General features: G+C 45.5%; 2 protein-coding genes across 2 annotated transcripts in view; both read left to right on the top strand.

Moving 5' to 3' along the window:
- The first annotated feature begins 131 nt into the window (after nt 1–131).
- On the top strand, nt 132–8,407 carry NRAS (NRAS proto-oncogene, GTPase). The gene is made up of 5 exons (XM_068918663.1): nt 132–352; nt 1,215–1,393; nt 1,855–2,014; nt 2,834–2,957; nt 3,624–8,407. The coding sequence occupies exons 1-4, from the start codon at nt 242–244 to the stop codon at nt 2,951–2,953; spliced, it is 570 nt and encodes a 189-aa protein (XP_068774764.1). The 5' UTR covers nt 132–241; the 3' UTR covers nt 2,954–2,957; nt 3,624–8,407.
- A 7,516-nt stretch (nt 8,408–15,923) lies between these two features.
- The window catches only part of DENND2C (DENN domain containing 2C), a 29,429-nt gene continuing 26,608 nt past the window's right edge, over nt 15,924–18,744 (top strand). The window contains exons 1-4 of the mRNA XM_068918650.1: nt 15,924–16,063; nt 17,405–17,624; nt 17,994–18,123; nt 18,405–18,599. Coding sequence (XP_068774751.1) covers nt 17,485–17,624; nt 17,994–18,123; nt 18,405–18,599 — 465 coding nt within the window. The 5' untranslated portion in view covers nt 15,924–16,063; nt 17,405–17,484. The remainder of the gene's footprint in view (nt 16,064–17,404; nt 17,625–17,993; nt 18,124–18,404; nt 18,600–18,744) is intronic.

The raw sequence follows: 18,744 nt of genomic DNA, 5'->3' as shown, positions 1-18,744 counted from the left end.
TCCCTGCTCGCCCCGTGTGTTGCTTGGCGCCGGGCCGCCAGGCGGCGCGGCCGCTGCCGGTCACGTGCGCGGAAGTGGCGGGGCCGCCCGCGGTCCTTCCGGCGCCCGGCGTGACGCCATGCTGGGGCCGGAAGCCGGAAGGCGGCCGCTCGGAGGGGTGTTGCGCGTTGGCGGGCGCGGGAGGCAGCGGCGGCGGGGGGGGCGCCGCGCCCCGAGCCGCCCGGCGGCCGCGCCCGCGGCCATGACCGAGTACAAGCTGGTGGTGGTGGGGGCCGGCGGCGTGGGCAAGAGCGCGCTGACCATCCAGCTCATCCAGAACCACTTCGTGGACGAGTACGACCCCACCATCGAGGTGAGGCGGGGAGCGCGGCCGCGCCGGGCCCGGCCCCCCCGAGCGCCGGGAGGCCCCGGCTCGGCCAAAGCCACGAGCAGGGGCTGGGAGCTGCGCGCCGTCGGCGGGGGATGCGGCCGCGTTCGGCTTGGCGCGCACGCCTGGCAGGTCGCTCAAACCAGATGTTGTCATCTTCGTACTTAAGCAATGATCCGACCCTTTTTTTTTCCTTGTGATCAAAATGTATTCATTTAAGTTGCTGGTTTTGTTAGCCTTATTGCTGTAAAGCATCTGATGGCCTTCGGGAATGGCATTTAAAAACAATTCTGTGACAGTATTGAACAAGTGTGACAGAACCAGTATTCGTTTCTGTCCGTATTTTTACGAATTTAGCACAGAAATAATAAGGAGCTAGATACTGCGACTGACTGCTTAAAAATCAAGATGTGAGATCAGTGAGCGCAGGAACAGGAATTCTGGAAAAGCCCATTCAAAGATTCTCTGCTTACTTTACTTTGGTTTCCAAAGGAGAGTGTAGGCAGCCAACAGCAGCAACAAAAAAGGCCACTTTACCACAGAGCTACCTAGATTTTAGTTTCTGGTCATAATATTGTAGTGAAGGTGTTTATAAATTATTCTCTCTATCACTTGAGGAATTGCTTATGAAGGATGACTTTTTTGCAAGAAAGCATGCGGGATTTTTAGAGTAAAAATTTAAGTGCTTTTAGTGTTAGGTATTGATGCTTTTGTCATTAGAGGGGGAAAAAATAGAAAAACTCTTCTGAATCATACTCTCTTTAATTTTTTTTCTAATACTGCCTGCTGTTGAAAGAAGTAGTGCAAACTGTTTTTCTAATCTAAAACTTCCATGTGCTTTCTGCAGGATTCATATAGAAAGCAGGTTGTTATTGATGGAGAGACGTGTTTGTTAGACATTCTGGACACTGCTGGACAGGAAGAGTATAGTGCCATGCGTGACCAGTACATGAGAACTGGGGAAGGATTCCTTTGTGTTTTTGCCATTAACAACAGTAAATCATTTGCTGATATCAACCTTTACAGGTATGATCTAGTTCTTTACCGCTAGGGAGAAACAACTGGAGAGGCATCAAGTATGTTAGGCTTTGAATCCAGTGGAGACTAAATGCTAGAAAAACATTAAATCTCTCACTGTTTTGGAAAGTTTTCCAAGGTTTTTGCATTCTGAGTCTATACGTAATAACTCTCTGGAGAATGGAACAATTATCCAGGTTGTGTTAATCAAACGCTACTTATTCTTCAGAGCGTACAGAAAAAGAGATGTAAGAAAGCGGGTAGCAGGAAAAGGAAAGCACATCAAAGTGGACTTATTCATGGACTTGAGATGGAGTATGCTAGTTATTAAAAATACTGTTGGATGTTAGAACCTCCAAGGTCCTGTCCAGACCTGAGACATACTTCTGTAGTACAGAGCTGTCTAGATACTGAACTAAACCAGCTTTTATATGTAGAAAATAGTTCCTATCTTTTTTTTTTTTTTTAAGAGAACAGATAAAGAGAGTAAAAGATTCAGATGATGTGCCAATGGTGCTAGTGGGAAATAAGTGTGATTTACCCACAAGAACAGTAGACACAAAACAAGCTCAAGAATTAGCAAAAAGCTATGGAATCCCCTTCATAGAGACATCTGCTAAAACAAGACAGGTAAGATGCTTCTATTCTTGGTCTGACTTCTTCCTGTGCTGTAAATGCTGAATTGTTTAACTCTTTCCTGTATACTTTTTTCTTACCTGCAGGAGTAAGCACTTTTAAATCCATTTCCAATTTTAGCTTTTGATTTCCACACTTACTCCTAGTTTGTAAGAGTTCTGTTTTTATCTCTGGACTGCATCAGTATACAAATGACTTCACTCTTGCACCATTTTTTTTTTCTTAAGCGATACTTGTGTGAAGAAGAGAGCTTCATCTGCTCTTGCTGAGAAAAAAATCAGACTGTGCAGTTAGCCGTACCAGACCCGTCCAGTTTTCTTGGCTTTTTATTGAAGGCCAATTATGAGATTGTTTACAGAAAGTACCTTCTAGATTTAACTGAAGGACTTCTTCAGAGTTGTATTGAATCTGTGATCCTGTCCAGTCAGACTGTGTTTTACCTGTATCAATGTGGAATGAAGCAGGAAAGGTACAATTGTTAAGCAGTAGCCAAAAAATCGAATTCTGAAATGGGAATATGGCAAGTAGCAGCTTGTTTCCTGCACAGGATTTCTCTATGGTTACAGTTAACCTTGTCTCTTCTAATGACTGCTACCTTGGATATTTGCCTCAGGGGAAGAGTTAAGAGTGTAAGTGGAGAGGTTTGGACATAGGTGCTAGTTCCCTGCTCTGATGACCTGTGGGATAAGTTGGCTACTACTCTTTCTGTAAAAGTATGTGTTTTAAATACGTCAAGGGATCCTGTGGTGGAAAGAACAGTGATCTCAAAGGAGTCAGGAAAGAAAATACTTTACCTGGATCATTTGCATTCAGGGTGTGGAAGATGCTTTTTACACACTGGTGAGAGAGATCCGGCAGTACCGGATGAAAAAGCTCAACAGCAACGAAGATGGGAATCAAGGCTGTATGGGATTGTCTTGTATCATGATGTGATAAGGTGAGCTATGATTTAAGTCTCTGGTTTCTTGTCTGCATGTCTTTAAGTTGGTGATAAGCATGGCTTAGTAATACTGGTTGGTGTAGGTTTTTTCCTATTGTACAGCTTATTGATATCCTAGACATTTAGATCTTACAATTAATTACTTCTTCCCCCCCCCCCTTTTTTTTTTTTAAGTCTGTAGAGAGCAAAGCATAAGAAAGTGAAGTCTATTCATAGCCATCTTTTGGCTGTAGCCTATGCATTTCTATTCAATTAATTATTGTATGATTCTCTGTCAGTGCCTCTTTCCTTTGAGAAACCTGTTTTTCCCCTCTCTATTTGAATGTGTGTGATTTCTGTCTTGTACACAAGAATCGCCTGAAGTAGAAAGTGTGTGTGCGCAATTCTGCAGTCACTATTTGCTGAGATTGATTGACTTCTGCGCAGCTTATCTTGAACTGTATTCCTCTGGAATATTCAGTGTTCGAAGATGGACCAAGTAACATAAAGCTAGTGGTGAAATGTATGAATGTCTCAACTGAGTGAGATCTTCAACTGTTACCTAAAATGTGCTGTATCACTATAAAAACAGGTAGACCAGTCCAGCACTTGTACTACGTTATTGTACCGTGCATCCATCACAAAGTTGTACAGCAGCTAATTATGGATGCCTTTCTGTTCCAGATGCCAAGAAGACCTGGTTCAGATGGAGCTGATGGACGAATCTTGATGCCACTGTATTGCGTCTTGTGATGATGCCCTGCAGTATTTTGGTACCAGTTCATTAGTACAAGGTCCTTTTCTGTGCTCCATCTGAAGAGAACATCTCTGGCATATACCTCCTTGCTCAGCTAATAGAGCAGTCACATCTCTTGATGCACTGGGATTCTCTTCTGTTTTATCTGGGTTTGTTCAAGAAGAAAACCAGTCACAAGAAAAGTGAATTTTAGAGACTAAATGCTGTGAAAAAGATGACACTTTACCTCTAGAGTAAAAACTAGACATGATTTTTGTCCCCATTGTATTGGATTCAGATTTGCGGTGCTGTCTGAGAAGTGGCCCTAATCATTCTCGGCAGGTAATATCAGAGATGATTTTGCCACTATGAATGCCTCTGTCACGTATCGGATTAGTATCTGTTGTCTATACACCTACACAGCATATCGGCAACATCTGCGTTGTGCCAAGAGTACCACTTACCTACTCCTCTATTTTCGGTAATAAAAATGAGATATCTTTGCTATTTAAGTGCCTGTTTGCTAAGAAGATCTGGAGTTGTACCCTCTTCTGTCAGGCTAAGGGAAGCCCCAAGGACTGGGATTTTTTGGAAGCTCGTTGTCTTAAGCAGACAAGCCTTGAGAAGAATGTGGGTGATCTCTTTGCATAACAGGATGCCAGAGCAGGAATGTGTAGGCTGGAAAATTCAGTTTGTAAGACCCTTGAACAAGGGAACACAATGTACTGCATCCATTTTTGACTCTCTTTGTATGTGAAATTGTGTATTCTGTATTGTTTTTCTACAGCATTCGGATCTCCTCCTCTTCCAAGTTGGACCAAATTAGACAGCTGCTCATTTTAACATTGACTGCCAATGTGTCTGGGCGGCTTCTCGATAGCTAATCTAGTAACTGGAGGTTAATTAATTTGGACAACTGTTGTTCAGCTCTGTCCTTAACTTGCAAATTATTTTTTTCTGAATTATTTTGTCATATCACCAGGCTTTAAATATAGTCTCTTCGAAATAGTTCTCTGTAAAATATAGTTGGAGAGTCTCCTTATCAGGGAAGGAGTCTGGGATTTCAGATTTATTGTAACTGGTGTAATGGTTGCCACAGACTTCGTATGTTCAGGCTGAGGGGAGGAGGGCAATGAACTGTAACAGAAAACTGAGCTGGTTCTGGTTGCAGCATCCTTGCAAAACGAGGAAGGAGTGAGTTCAGTGATGAATACATAGGTGTATGATCTTCTGATAGGAATCTGGGGCTTGTTCTAACAGCCTCAAAGTGTAAGAGAATTATTGCATATGTCATGTGAGTTGTTCCTAGAGCAAAACGCTGTCATCTCATATAATTGGGACATACAAGTGTGGCCACTGTTGCAAAATCTACCGCTATTTCTTGGAGTACATGTCCTTCCCTGGTCCGTGTGTCACTGATACTGGATTCTGTCCTGTGGCCTCAGACAGTGCATCCCACAGCAAAGGCAAATTCCCATTACTATCTGACGGAGCAGTGCTTGGGGATGGGGGAGTAATGAGCCTTGAGGCAACAGGGGGTGTGTTAGGCCAGTCTGCCAACCCAGCAGGAGCGTGGAGATCGCCAAAGGCTTAATTTCAGTTTGTTGGTGTCAGATTCATACGTCTTAATATGGAGTTTCCAGTTTCCGAAGGAAATTAGATATCAGTAAATATTGAGAGAAGAAATTGTTCCTTTTAATTTTGCTTCCTTCACTATTTAATCCTCTTCTTGTGGAGTGCAGGGTATCAAGCTATATCACCTTTTTACTCTTAATACTCCTAATACATAGTTTTGCAAGTTATTTTAGCTTTGACTGATAAGATACAGATATGAATTGAAATATTTTTACATGGAACATGATTTACCAGCAGCATACACAGTGGTGGGCAGCATTATAGAGAGCATTTGACCTGAGTTGAGTTCATTTGCAGATGATCCCATGCCTGCCAGTTAAACATTTGGCATAATCATCACAATTGAAATTTGGGCTGTCGTGCCTATAAACTGCAAGCAGTGTTTGTTTGTTTGTTTGTTTGTTTGTTTGTTTTTCCTTGTGTGAGAAGATCAGTTATTTGTGAAAGCATTCTTTGAGCCTTGTGGCGGGGGCTGACTGACCGTTCCTAAAGGGAGTTGTGTGACATACTGTTGTCCACTTAATGAAATTACATATGGAAAGGGTATTAAGAGAGAACTTTTAGGATTTGCATCTGGTCACATATATTCAGTATTTTGGAAAGACCCCAGTGTGGAGTTCTTGTATGCCAGGATGGTGAGTTCTTATCACATGGGCTCATGTATGTTTTTTGGATTATTTTGGAAAACTAAGAGTTTCTTTCCTGGCAGGCAGGATTCCAGTGTTCAGAATATGACTGGTTGGTGCCCATGGCCCTGGGAAATCTTTTGCATCTGGCATTTGTTGTCTAAAGGTTGTATGGGCAAGTATGAACATTAAATACTCCTTTTGGCTGGAGGTTCATCGTAACTGTGCGAAAGGGCCTCCAAGAATCATCTCTCTGCATTGTGTAGTATGTTCTGGGTGTCATTACAAAAGTACTAGCTATAACCCCAAAGTTGGGAATACTCCAATTTATATGGGAGCTGGCAAATGCATCTACTTTCTGTTGGGCTACAGAAAATCTTAAAAGGGAAGGAGACCTAGTAAGGGTTGATCAGTATGTATTTCACCATTAAAACGGTAGAGGAGAATGCACCAGCTTTTAGGATGCTCCAGAGCTAACCAGTGCAGGTGATACTCCCGTCTGTGTTATTTTAGGGTCATATCAGCAAGTGATAAAACATCAGGGTGTTATACCAGGCATAAGCATGAAGTAATTGGTTGTGCTGTGTCTCCTGTTACATTTAAGAGTAATTATGGTCAGTGAAGGTCACTGGCTGCACCTAATGCATATGCATCACATGATGCATCAGGGCAAAAGTCAGGTCTTAGGAGCCATCCTTTCATGGGTTTGGTTCTGAGTGTAAGGATTTATGAACAGAATATCCTAAACACTTTCTGGAGTTCTGTAGTGTTGCAGTGGCGAGTGCTACCCTCACTGTTTAGTTCAGCCCAGTAGGTGAATGCAGATATTCCAAAGTGCAAATGTTTGGGGCGCACTTGGCATTACCTGCTACTAGAGACCCGTGTTTACGGGGCCGTGTTCTTTCCCACTCCAGGATCTGATGCAACAGTTTTAATAAAGGAAAACCTATGTTTGAGCAGAAGCATGGACCAGACAGTTTGCTGGTCCAGCAGAGAGGTTTCAGTGCTAACAGAAAAGGTCTTGTGTCCTGAGTCCACACCTGGTCTTGCAGCTGCCATCTGTGACAGAGCCTGGTGAGAGTAGGAGGAAAACTTGTGCAGTCTCTTCCTGCCTTTGTGGGCAGTTCTGATGCTCCTTATTTCTATCAGCTGGGCCCTTTCTAGCCATCTTATCGAGCATGACCTGAAAGTCAGTGGGGACATTAAAAGGACTTAAATTTCTTCAGGCTAAGTCAGGTTCGTTATACACGTATCAGGTTGGCAAAGTCTTCCCTGTGTGTTCCTGACCTGCAGGTGCTCCAGATTCAATCATCTTCATATCAGTGTTGACACCAGGAGGTACGACAGGAACACCTACATTCTCATGTGCTGTTTTCCTTTATTCCTCTCTGTTGTATGATTCTCCCACGCAGGATGCTCTTTTAAAACAGCAGCAGATAGCTGTCTCAGCTTGTCTGATCAGAGCTGTTCTGATCTCTTAGAAGTGTCCCTGGGATAATAACATAATAACAGTTTTACGGGTCGCTCAGGGTCTGTTAATGGTGTTGAGTTGGACTTGGGAAAGCAGCGTGTTTACTGGAAATGACGTGAGCGTGATGCACTTATTTAATCAGGGCTTTGCTAGCTGTGATTTTCAGGTATAAAATCCAACTGGCTTCTTTAAAAATACTTAACACTGGATTTGCTTGTGGATGACTGGCCAAATGTTGCCCTGTTTTTTGCTGGCAACTCCTAGAGCACTGAGCACTGGAAGCACGAAACCCCAAGAATTTTTGGAGAGATTATTTAGAAGATAAGCACAAAAGTTTTTGCACAAGACAGGTTCCTGGAAAAAGTGGTTTAGAACTACCAACACAACACTTTGTTAGTGCCAGACTAGTTTCACTATCCTGACTAAGAAGAATGGGTGTAAATAACCTGACTGAGGCAAAATATTTAAAAAAAGTTAAAACACTTGTTCAGAAATTACAGGTGCAAAAACTGAAAGAAATGTTTCTGTTTTTATGGACTGAGAACAGCTATTTAGCCAGATAGTGTAACACTGTAGCTTGTTCCTGTTAGTGTCCCCACTCCATGATCTTGTTTAAACAATGGTGCTCGGATTTTGTTCTGCTGTCATCAGTAGGGCTTCAGATAGTAACCACGATGCTCAAGTTATCACTGCTTTTACATATAGTTCAATTACTTAGAATTGGATTTCAAGCAATTTCAGGCCTATGGGGGAAGGGAATGAAAGTTTAAATTATATTCTAATTCTCTACTTGGTCCTTCTTTATTCCCAAGCCTGTTTGTGTATAGCGGTCAGGATTGTTGGGAAGTGTTAGGATCTGGACTTTGCATCCAAGGGCTAAGTTGTTGTTACTTTGTAAAATTATTTGCTTTCAATAATGCATCTTTTTTTTTGTTTGAATTTAAAATAAATTATTTTGCTTCTTAAATCACTTTTTTAAAGAATAAACTCTGTGAATTCTTTAGTTGTTTCTTTTGTGGTAGTGCTCTGAGGGAGGGATCCACAACTGGCTTACAGAATGCTTATCAGTGCTATCTGTGCTTTCTCAACTGGCTCTGGATTTACTCAAATTGTTGATTCTGTAATGCAGCATGAATGGCTATATCATGTGTTTGCTGTAGCACCAGTAACAGGTGAAATCTGCTTTAAGACACACCATAGGTTTGGTTCATAGTCTGAGTTTAATGACTTCACCAGTCTGTGTTGTCACATGCATCTTGTGTTACTGTTAAGTCTTTATATTTACAGAGAGGTCTCATAATTTTTTTGTTGACTTTGTCCTTTGAAAGCACACTTTCTGAGAGCAAAAAGGGGGGAAATCTCTTTACTCAGTGTTCCAGGAGTGAAATCGGCTATAAATTCTTCTTGTGTCCAAATCATGCTCTCCGTTAGGCTTTAAAATTGTTTAGTTCAGTCTTAAATAATTTGATGTTGGCTTTTCTCTTGTGTAAGGCAATGCTGTGTTTGACCACTATGCTTAAGTGTGTTTCTCCTAATACATTGTGTCAGACCTCTGGAACACAGAGTCCAATTTCTTTTCTGTGTGTAAGGAGCTAAAGAATAAACTCCTCATAACAGAAGAGTTCATGATACCGTAATGCAGCTGTTGTACAGCACTTTTAAGCTTAAAAAAAAAAAAAAGTCATGTTTCTGAATTTGGGGTTTTCAGCTCCCTTTATTTGTACTTAACTGGCTAGTTCCCGCTGTGAGCTGTGCACACTCAGAGTATTGGAGTCTAGAGACACTGCAAGGTAGGGTGGAAGTACCACCTCTTTTGAATGGCAAGTAATACGGTGTTATCCCTTAGCCTGGCTGTCAGAAACCAGAGGTGTGAAGGGTGGATGTTCACACTAAACGGCTGGATCCGTTTTTTCCCTAGAGTAGCTCTCCATTTATCTTCATTGCTGAGTATTCCAGCCATTCTTACCATCTTTAGTGTCACAGAAAGTCCAGTTTGGTTATGATGTTATTTGGTGTTTCCATAAATAATGATGAGTGGGATCAGAACAGTCACCTTGTGCTTGTTTTTCTCTCTAGGCAGCGTAGAGGTACCTAGTCAGTTGTGAGACAGTATCCCCAGCTCATACCAGTTTCTGCAGGAGAGCTGTTGTTGCACAGCCTGACACAGGGCTGCAGCCTGAGAAGAGGTGAGTCACAGTAAAGCCAAAGGTGCTGCCCTGCGTAAATTAAAGCTCATCATGTACCAAGAGGTTGGAACTGAAGGCTTTTAAGTGAGGTTTACCCTTGAAAGACACTTCTCCCATTGTCAGAAAGATCCACTTCCCTGATGTACAGAGCTTTGTTGTATTCTGTATACAAAACTTGCATCAGGTAGCTGCAGTAGTCATTGCCTGCATCAAAAGGAGAGATTCAGAACCTGAGTACAGATGGGCATTTAAAAGCAGGGGCTCTCCTGGCTTACAAGTATTGTCATCTGTAATGATCTGTTCCTAAAAACCAGCTCACATCTTATCAAAGGCCTCATTCAGTTTTGTTTCTTGCCAGAAGAGAGGCTAATTTATCTGAACAATCAGTTGTCAACCACTGATTTAGACAGCCCTGGAGGACTCTGAAGTGGATGTCTAAGAGCGGTGTGCGTGGAGAGGAACCTGCTGAGGCTCCCTTTAGTGCAAGTTGCTGTGGCAGAGCACATCAAGGAGTGCCCTTGTGAGTCTCCACGTTATCCCCTATCTGTTAATACTTTAGGAACTGAAATGGCTTTGTAGCACAACTTGCCCTAGGCTTCTATTTGGACAGCTGCCCCTGTGATATGGCTGGTCTCCTAAGGAGCCTGGAGGAAGATCATGCTAAATACTCTGAACTACCCAAATTTCTGGTGTGTTTGGCATTTTTTTTCTTTGACTAGACCTGTGCAGAATGAAGGCAGCTCAGAGTTGCAAAATGTGACTATTAGAGCCACTCTGAAGGCTCTAGGTGTGAATCACTCAGTTTCCAGCTGAAAAAGAATGGGAAGGTGGCATGTTTGCATGCAGTACTTCAGTTTAAAGAGGCTGTAGTTCTAACTTTAGCACAGCATACTCAACCTTTACTCATATTTCTACCGTGAACCCAGTTAATTTGACCCTGTGGCTTAAAAAGGTGACCTCTGTACCCTAAAGGTTATTTTTGGTTTCAGATGTTAATCCCAAGATCTTGATATTATATCCAGGAAGGTTGGGGGAAGAGTAATCTCTATGGGAAAGCAAACAAGCAGGAGCTGTTTTTTATAGATCTTAAATGAAACAGTTAAACAATAATGTGGTTTGGGAACTTGCAAACAAAGAAATGAGTAAGGACAAGAGGAATTCACAAATTGAAGACTGCTGACCAGTATGAGAGAGGAGATTAGGTACTGTAGATCAAGACTACAACAGCATCCTAGCATTGCCCTGTTGGCAACAACCTTGGCTTGTTGAGGGGTGAACCAACTGATATTCTTGGAAAATACTTGGGAAGTGGGACTAAAACTCCCTGAATTCTAGAGAATGCCCTAGTTGTAACCCAATCTGTCTTGAAGTTGTGCACATAGAATAGTGATCTTTCAGAAAGAGTTTCTGGGTGTTTTTGGAAATGATCGCAGCTGGAGATGCTGGTCCAGGTCTCAGCTCACCTGATTTCACTCATTATTTGTGCCACAGGCTTCCTGTGTATCCATGGTCAAAATCAATCTATCATTTGCACCTTATTTCTAACTCTTATCTTATGCAAGTAACTCTCACTTATTCCAGTCTTCTTCTGGGACAAGATCTCTTAGCTGTTCCTACAAAATATAGCACAGGAAGCCCTTACGTGCATGTATAATCCCAGTCCATATTGCCGTTTCCAGGGGTGATGGTTATTCTATTTCCTTCTGTCATGACCAAAGTCACCTTTTAAACCAGTAGCAGGACTGTGCTGACATATACTCCCACATGCTTTACTTGTTCTCAGTACAGTTTATCTCCAACTCCAACAAGGAGTGAAGTGTAAACAAACAGGAAAACACCCTTTTCAAACCAAAACCATTGTGTCCTCCTGACCAGTTTAGGCTCACTGCTTCCCACCAGGAAGCTGAGTCAGAAGCTCAGAGCTACTGTGACGACATGCAGGGCAGTACAAATCCTGACTGTTTTCTTCATACAGGAACTGTTTTCCAGCTCCATGGGAGAGATCTGAACGAGGGTTGAAGACAGCCTCAAGGACTGGGTGCAGTCTTCATTGCCTGTATGCTAGAGAGAATCTGCTTAATGCCAAGCATTACGAGGCGTTTCTCAAAGTGATATCCTGCCCTGCCAGAACCAAGACACCTTGTGGGGCTTAGAGGAGAGTTTCCTGCCACACCTTGGATTGTGCTGAATGCTGGTTGCTGCAAGATATGCCATGCTTATGGTTCACCACAGAGTTATGCAACACCTAGGCTTGCCAGCTAACTGAAAATCACTTTGCTGCAATTCAAAGTTTAATAAAAGCAGTTCCTGACAAGCTCAGGAACAAAATCATACCTCTAACTCCCAGTACTTCCCTGATTTTTTTTTTTTCCTGTTTCATTCAGCTGTGAAGATGCAAATACATCTGTGCAGATCTTGTAGCTAAAATCCAATCTTTCAGTTAGATCCCTCTCTCAGGTAAAGCTCTGTCTGAAGAGGACGCTGGTTGGTGGAAGCTCATAATTTCTACTTAGCCTTTTGGCCCACAGCTGCTGTTCTGATTAAAACATCAGCCCTGTGCCTCAAGATTTCCTTTGAACTATTAGTTCAGCACACAAGATATCAGTGTCTCTCAAAAGACTGACTTCTACAGTCTCACTTTAGAAAAGTAATTGCTCCCGGATTTGGTAATTTGTCCAGACATCAGGTGGAAACTACTGAATGTGAAAGGAAAGCCTAACTTGTGGGGGAAGGAAAAAAAAAAAAAGTTAAACTCGAGCCCTGGCTTCACCTGTTTCACTGCAAGTGCTTGTGGCTGCACTTTAAATAGTCCTGTAGTTGACATCCCTTCTCCTTTTAGAGTGGTAGAGTCTGGTTACAGGGAAGGGAAAGCAATGAAACTGGTCGTAGGCTGCTGTGTGGTCAGTCAGCTGCTTGTGCCCTGTTGTGGTAGCGTTACCTGGGACTCTGCAAACTTGCTGCAAAGATGTCACGGGTGAAAATTCCAGGTAGGTCTGAAAGCCAGAAGTGAAGCAAGGAGCCACAGATGCTGCAGGCTAACAAGCCTGCCCCGAGACTTTGATGGTGCAGTATCTTTGCAGTCTAGGGGACTTAGCTGGGTCTTTGAGGGTTTCTCTTCCTGCTCAGAGATATTTTTAGAGGATGCAGCAAAGAAATGGCAGTATTGTTTAAATCTTGTGTTCTGCTTGTACTGGAAAAAAAAAAAAAAGTTCCTCCTGCAGTATCGTGGTATCACTAAATCATTGTAGAAGGAGTCAGAGGGATTTCAGGTGTCTGTAGTCAATCTGGCTGAGCTCAGGAGCTGTGGTGTGCTGCACCCAGGGTGTGGGGAACACAAGCTGGACATCAGGAGCAAGGCCAGCCAGGCCTCGCAGAGCCAAAGAGGGGCACATGACCACTTTTTCACAGCCCTGAAGAACATCAGCACCTAATAGGGCTGATATGAACATGTTTAGGTTTGCAGTGCTGTGCATTGTGATAGCCAATGTCCTGATAAGTTAAGCTAGCATTGAAGCTTGGCCCTGCAACATTAGGTGGAGTTTGTTGACCTTCCTGAGTGTAATTTTCATCCATTAAAGAGATGAAAGGTCAAACCAGGCATTTGTGGGATATGTAGTTTGCAAATGAATGCACAGAGTTCAAATGCCAGGAGAGCATGTTCTGCAGGTTGGACTTTGGGAAGTCAACAACTGGTGACTGATTCCAGGGCCCCGTCTGAATGATCAGGGGGCCGCAGGGAGAGGGGATGAGCAGGCACCCTCAGATGCTGGTGCCATCCTGTATGACCAGGAGCGAAGATCTATGCAATGCTGAGACAGCAATGTCTCAGCTGTCTGTTCCTGTTAGTGAATAACTGGAGATGTGCAAATAGTTGGCAGGTAGATGAAAGAGAAACTTAGCATCTGTGAAATGACCATCCTTAAAACACAAAGGATGGCAAATCATAGAAAAAACATAGCAAAGCAGCCCTGGTGCCCTGAGTCACTAAAATACTTGCTTTTTTGCTCAGGCAGGAGAATGCTGTTCTGCCCTCTTAACTTTGTTCCTGGGCTCTCAGGATGGTCTCTTCTGTGTCCCTGCCACTGGATATATGTGTAGAGAGAAACCTACCTAGATGGCAGGGTCTTACTTGATGACCGGATATCCGGTGGTTGCTTGCAGTGTTGACTGAGATGATCTAGGTTCTCCAAAATGCTGTTCCCCAGGCAGCTGCAGGGGACCCTCAAGCTTCCTGCAAGGCAGAAGCCGGATCACTTGAGGGCTGTCAGAGGGCTCTCAGGTTAGACTGGAATCTGCAATGTGGTTCATTCATGCAAAAAGCACCGAGGCGATGCTGTGGAACAGGCAGCACTGAATTTTCATCTTTATGTTGCACAGAGTGACAAATACTGTTTGTTCTTTTTTAAGTGGAAGGCTTTAGCTAAATTTGTACTTACTTTCCTAATCCCTTTTTAAACACTGATGTGATGATTAGGCGAAAAGGTTTAGATTTTGAAGGGCTGATCACATCTGTTTTTATTTTGTTTCTGCTTTATCTCAAACAGCAGAAGAGAAAGGTAAGTATTACTGAACTTCTTATATGCTCTGCTGCATTACTGACTGGACATGATCATTGGAAATGGACAGCAGTTATATGATCATGGTGATCTTTCAGCAGTTCAAGAAGACGCTATTTCTCCGCAGTGCCAGCTATGCCCCTCACTGTTTCATGGAGCGGTGCCAGCCTTTAGGTCTTTTGATATATGAGGCTGCTATTTGTTAAATATTGTCCGAGCACCCTGGAGCTCTTGTTTAGGAGATGAGCCTTGCTTAGGAGAGTTCTTTCCTCTATGGCAGGAGGAGAAACATTCTGCGATTTCCCTCACACTTGTTTTGTTTTATTTATATTTATTTGTTTTTTACAGAGGTCCACCCTAAAGCAACTTCTTTCGGATGCATCCTGTTTCTAGTGGATTCAATCCATGAAGGGACAGGTCCAATACTTCATATCCTTCATTCATCCCCTAGTATGATGCCCCTGTCATCTTATTTCTGTGGTGTGCTGGGGGGCATCTAAGCATGTTCCCAGCCCTCTGTGTGCAGCACAGGCCCTGTAAGCTTGTTTCAAAGGCTGGTGGGTGCTCAGAGTCTTCCAGGCAGAGTGGAGATGGAGATGCCATAAGGAAATGACAACTGAGCTCTAAGCTGGGTGTAAGGGGCACCTTCCTCTTTGGGTGGCTGGGAACCAGGTGCCTGCATGACCCTGCACCTTTTCCTTGCAGAGATGGATGATGCAATGCAGTCCTTTGCAGAGAAGGTCTTTGCTTCAGAAGTGAAAGATGAGGAGATCAGGCAGGAGATCTCACCTTTTGATGTGGAAGACATCTGCCCCATCTCACGCCAGGAAATGAGAGAGCACATAATACATCAGGAGAGCTCTGCCACAGCAGAAAAGCGGTGAGCAACAACCAGGGCAAGGGTGGGAAGAGAGAGGAGCAGTGTCTGCTCATCCCCAGCCAGATCTGGAAGACAGCAGGGGGAAGGTAATTCAGGGCCTGTGAAAAGAGCTCACCATGCACGGATTGGTTAAATCCGTGGTAGTCCCAGGGCATCTGCTGGGTGCTTCAGGGGCTCCTCTCCAGCTGTCCCCACTGTCCCCACACAAAGACAGCCCTTGCCTACCTGGGCACTGGCGCTACAATGGTTACAGGTTGTTGGAAAGGGAGACTTGGAGCTATTCCTCTGGAGCAAGCAGTGTGACTTCCGAAGACCATACTTGAAAGTCTGTGGCTACTTTTTCTGCTGTGGCCTCTGCTCTTGGCTGTGCCTGTCCCCACAGTTCTTGGAACCAGAGTTTAACAGTGCTCCTCAGGGTGCTGGGACGCAAATGTCCCTCTAGTGGAATGGGCATCAGGCTGGGCCTCGAGGCCTGCCTGGGTTTAGTTCCTTTTGCCTTTGTTGTCTCCCTTGGTAAGTCCTGACCCTACATGAGGAAAGGGGTTTGTGCCTAGCCCTGCAGCAGCAGGGCAGCAAGGGCTAAGGAGTATTAGATGCCCAGACAGTGGGGGCAATGCTGCACAGACCAAAGCGGGCACTGCAAGCCTGGCACTGAGTAGCTTAGGCTAATAGGTTGGTCTTAGTATGTGTTCAGCAGTCCCACCATGTCTGGGGAGAAGCTCAGGCTTTTAAGGTGCTCCGAAAGCACCGGTGAGACAAACCACGTTGTGCAGAATTGGCATGCAGCCGTGGTAAGCACCCCATGGCCCTGCTCCTGCATGCAACTGGGGGGCCAGGGCTGTTTGCCTGAGGCTTTCCTGCCTGACAGGAGGAAGCGCCTGCTCCGCCTGAAGACGATTGCACTGGCTGTCCCTGTGGCTCAGAAGTCGATGACCAGACTGTCCACTATTGACGAGGTCATCTCCACCTCCCCCCTGTACCAGACTGTGCCTGACTTCCAGCGGGTACAGATCACAGGGGATTACGCCTCTGGGGTAGGTACCAGCCTGGCTGTACGCTTCCCTGTGCTGACTGCCACATCATCTAGTCCCTGCCTATCCTTCACCAAGGCCTGGTGTCACCAGAGTCTGCACCAGGCACAGTGGGGAAAGCCTGTGTCTCCTAGTTCAGTCTGCACCCCACAAGCACCTGATGGTGCCCTGCTGCATCATGGAGGAACGCAAGCTGAATGCCTTGGCAGGAGTCTCTGGGATGCTGCATGCTTTCCAGGAGTTCTCTGAACCGGGCAGATGGGAGGAGAGGGCAGTGGGCTGTGTTCATTCTGTCACTGCCTGTTCCTGCCTGCATACCACCATGTCCGTCTGAGACCTGCACATCCTATGCTGACTCCTCCTCCCCCTCCTTTCCTCCTCCACAGCCTGTTGTGTTTATGCTGCTTGTGAGATGCTGCATGTCACAGGAGCAATTAGGGGAAGATGGAACTCTCCACGCACAGGCACAAGCACCTTCCTTCTGCCATGACTGTAGCTAGCTGCATTGCTGCATGGCATTATCCCATGCTGCCCCAGTCTGACCTCTCTGACTGCCCAAAACACTTGTCTGTGCAATAAATCAAAAATTCTTGACGTAGTGGGTCTGTGTATGTTGTTGGTCCTGTTTCAGTTTCAGCCTGGGCTCCAAAAATAGCTCCTCAAGTTCTAGCTTGGCCTGGCTTCCATTTCACTGCTGACTACAGCTTGAGGTGGGAAATGTAAGGGGGGATGACAGCTGGGATTCATTTGTTCTGGCTCCATGAACTTCTCTGTGCTTTGGCCAGGACTTGGCCCATCATCCCTTCTTTGCCCTGCTCAGCCAAAGCAGTGGGAGGGAGGAGATGGTGAGGTATATATCTCACTTTAAGCAGAGCTGCATCTCTTTGCATCCTGGTCTGCCAGGGTCTCTTTCAGGTGGCTAGGTTCCGGTTAGGTGGTTGCATTCAGCAACAACCCTCTTGCAGGTGACAGTTGAAGATTTTGAAGTTGTCTGCAAAGGTCTGTACCGTGCCCTGTGCATCCGAGAGAAATACATGCAAAAGTCTGTGCAGAGATTCCCCAGGACCCCATCTCAGTACCTGCGCACTATTGAAGGCGAGGTCTGGAGGGCAAGTGACACTGGTCCAGGTACATTCAGGCACCTGGGTTTTTTTTTCCAGCTTCAGCACAGGGCAGGCAGGGGTCAGAAAGGGGTTGTGGAAGTGCTACACAGGGGAGCTGCTTACTCAGGCATCCTTTTCACTATCACAGTGCAGGGCTGTCCCTGCCCTCTGCCTGGGGTGGAGGAGCATAGCAGGCATGTGTGGTCTTGGTGGGCAGCCTGTGCCTCTCCCTTTGCTCCAGTGTTCACCCCACCAGTGAAGGATGGACAGGATCCCTTTGCAACTGAGGATCTGGAGGAAGACCTGGGGTACCATGTCCAGATGAACGATGGGGTAGTTTACATCTACAGCGACAAGGCAGCAGCTGACAGAAATGAGCCAAAGGACCTCCCCTACCCCAGCCTCAAGCACTTCATTGATGACATGAACTTCCTCTTGGCTCTGATTGCACAGGGACCTGTGTAAGTGCCCAACCCTGCGCTGCTGGATGCAGCTAAACAGGCCTGCCTGGCCTGGCAGAGGGAGGAAATCAGGGTTGCCCTCTCCTCTTTCTTGGGGGAGGGAGGCACCCACTTGTCAGCCATCTCAACTGGCCCTGAGCAAGGTGAGTTTTTGAGGATTGGAGACCCCCCACTGCAGGTATGTTTACACTTGGCCAAGGTCTTCCTATGCAGCGCTGTGGTAGAACCAGAAGAAGCACCGCAGGCAGGCAGGCCAGGGCAGCATGAGCTCCTCTGCCTCCTGTGAAAGCAGCATTCCTGTGTGTGACCTGCCCTGTGCCTGTGAGGGATAAGGTGCCCAGTCACTGTTTTGCCCTTTGCTTTTACTAGCAAGACCTACGCTCACCGGCGCCTGAAGTTCCTCTCATCCAAGTTCCAGGTGCATGAGATGCTGAATGAGATGGAAGAAATGAAAGAGCTGAAGAACAACCCCCACCGGGACTTCTATAACTGCCGGAAGGTAAATGGCAGGGCTCATAGCTCTGGCGATTCTGGAGCCATGCTGTCTTGGTGCCTGCTCCCCCACGGGACAGGCGGATGTTTGTTGGATTCAGGATCTGTGGCACCTTCACCATTCCCACTTATGGGAAGGGGGTGGTCTGGGCTTCTTTTGGCCTATGCCCATGCTGGGGCGTGATCCCCACACAATTCAGGCAGGCTTACCCAAGGGGTTGGTTGGTTTCCCTTTGGCACCAAAGCATCCCATCTCAAAGCTGAACGGTTATTCCTCTGGCTTCTCAGGTAGACACACACATACATGCTGCAGCCTGCATGAACCAGAAGCACCTCCTGCGCTTCATTAAGAAGTCGTATCGTGTGGATGCTGACCGGGTCGTTTATGATGCCAAGGGCAAACAGCTCACCCTGAAACAGCTTTTCCAGCAGCTCAATCTGCACCCCTATGACCTGACAGTGGATTCCCTGGATGTCCATGCTGTAAGTGGTATGGCACCTACTGTAAAACCAGTCTTGGGTCTCCCTCATCCACCTCCTCTAGGCATGACTCTTCCCCTCCCTGGGCACATTGCCCATGTTGGTGTTTGTGGCAGGGTGTAGCAGCTCCTGTCTTTCCCTTTCTGGA

This window comes from Struthio camelus, chromosome 24 (assembly GCF_040807025.1).
Source record: "Struthio camelus isolate bStrCam1 chromosome 24, bStrCam1.hap1, whole genome shotgun sequence".
Taxonomy (NCBI): Eukaryota; Metazoa; Chordata; class Aves; order Struthioniformes; family Struthionidae; genus Struthio; species Struthio camelus.
The sequence above is the reverse complement of the archived record's forward strand: the minus strand, read 5'-3'. Positions and strand labels throughout refer to the sequence as shown.

Excerpts from the sequence above, each read along its gene's own strand:
- NRAS (XM_068918663.1), top strand. The coding sequence starts at position 242 with ATGACCGAGTACAAGCTGGTGGTGGTGGGGGCCGGCGGCGTGGGCAAG. Across the intron at positions 353-1,214 it reads AGTACGACCCCACCATCGAG|GATTCATATAGAAAGCAGGT; the intron begins GTGAGGCGGGGA and ends TGCTTTCTGCAG. Across the intron at positions 2,015-2,833 it reads CATCTGCTAAAACAAGACAG|GGTGTGGAAGATGCTTTTTA; the intron begins GTAAGATGCTTC and ends ATTTGCATTCAG.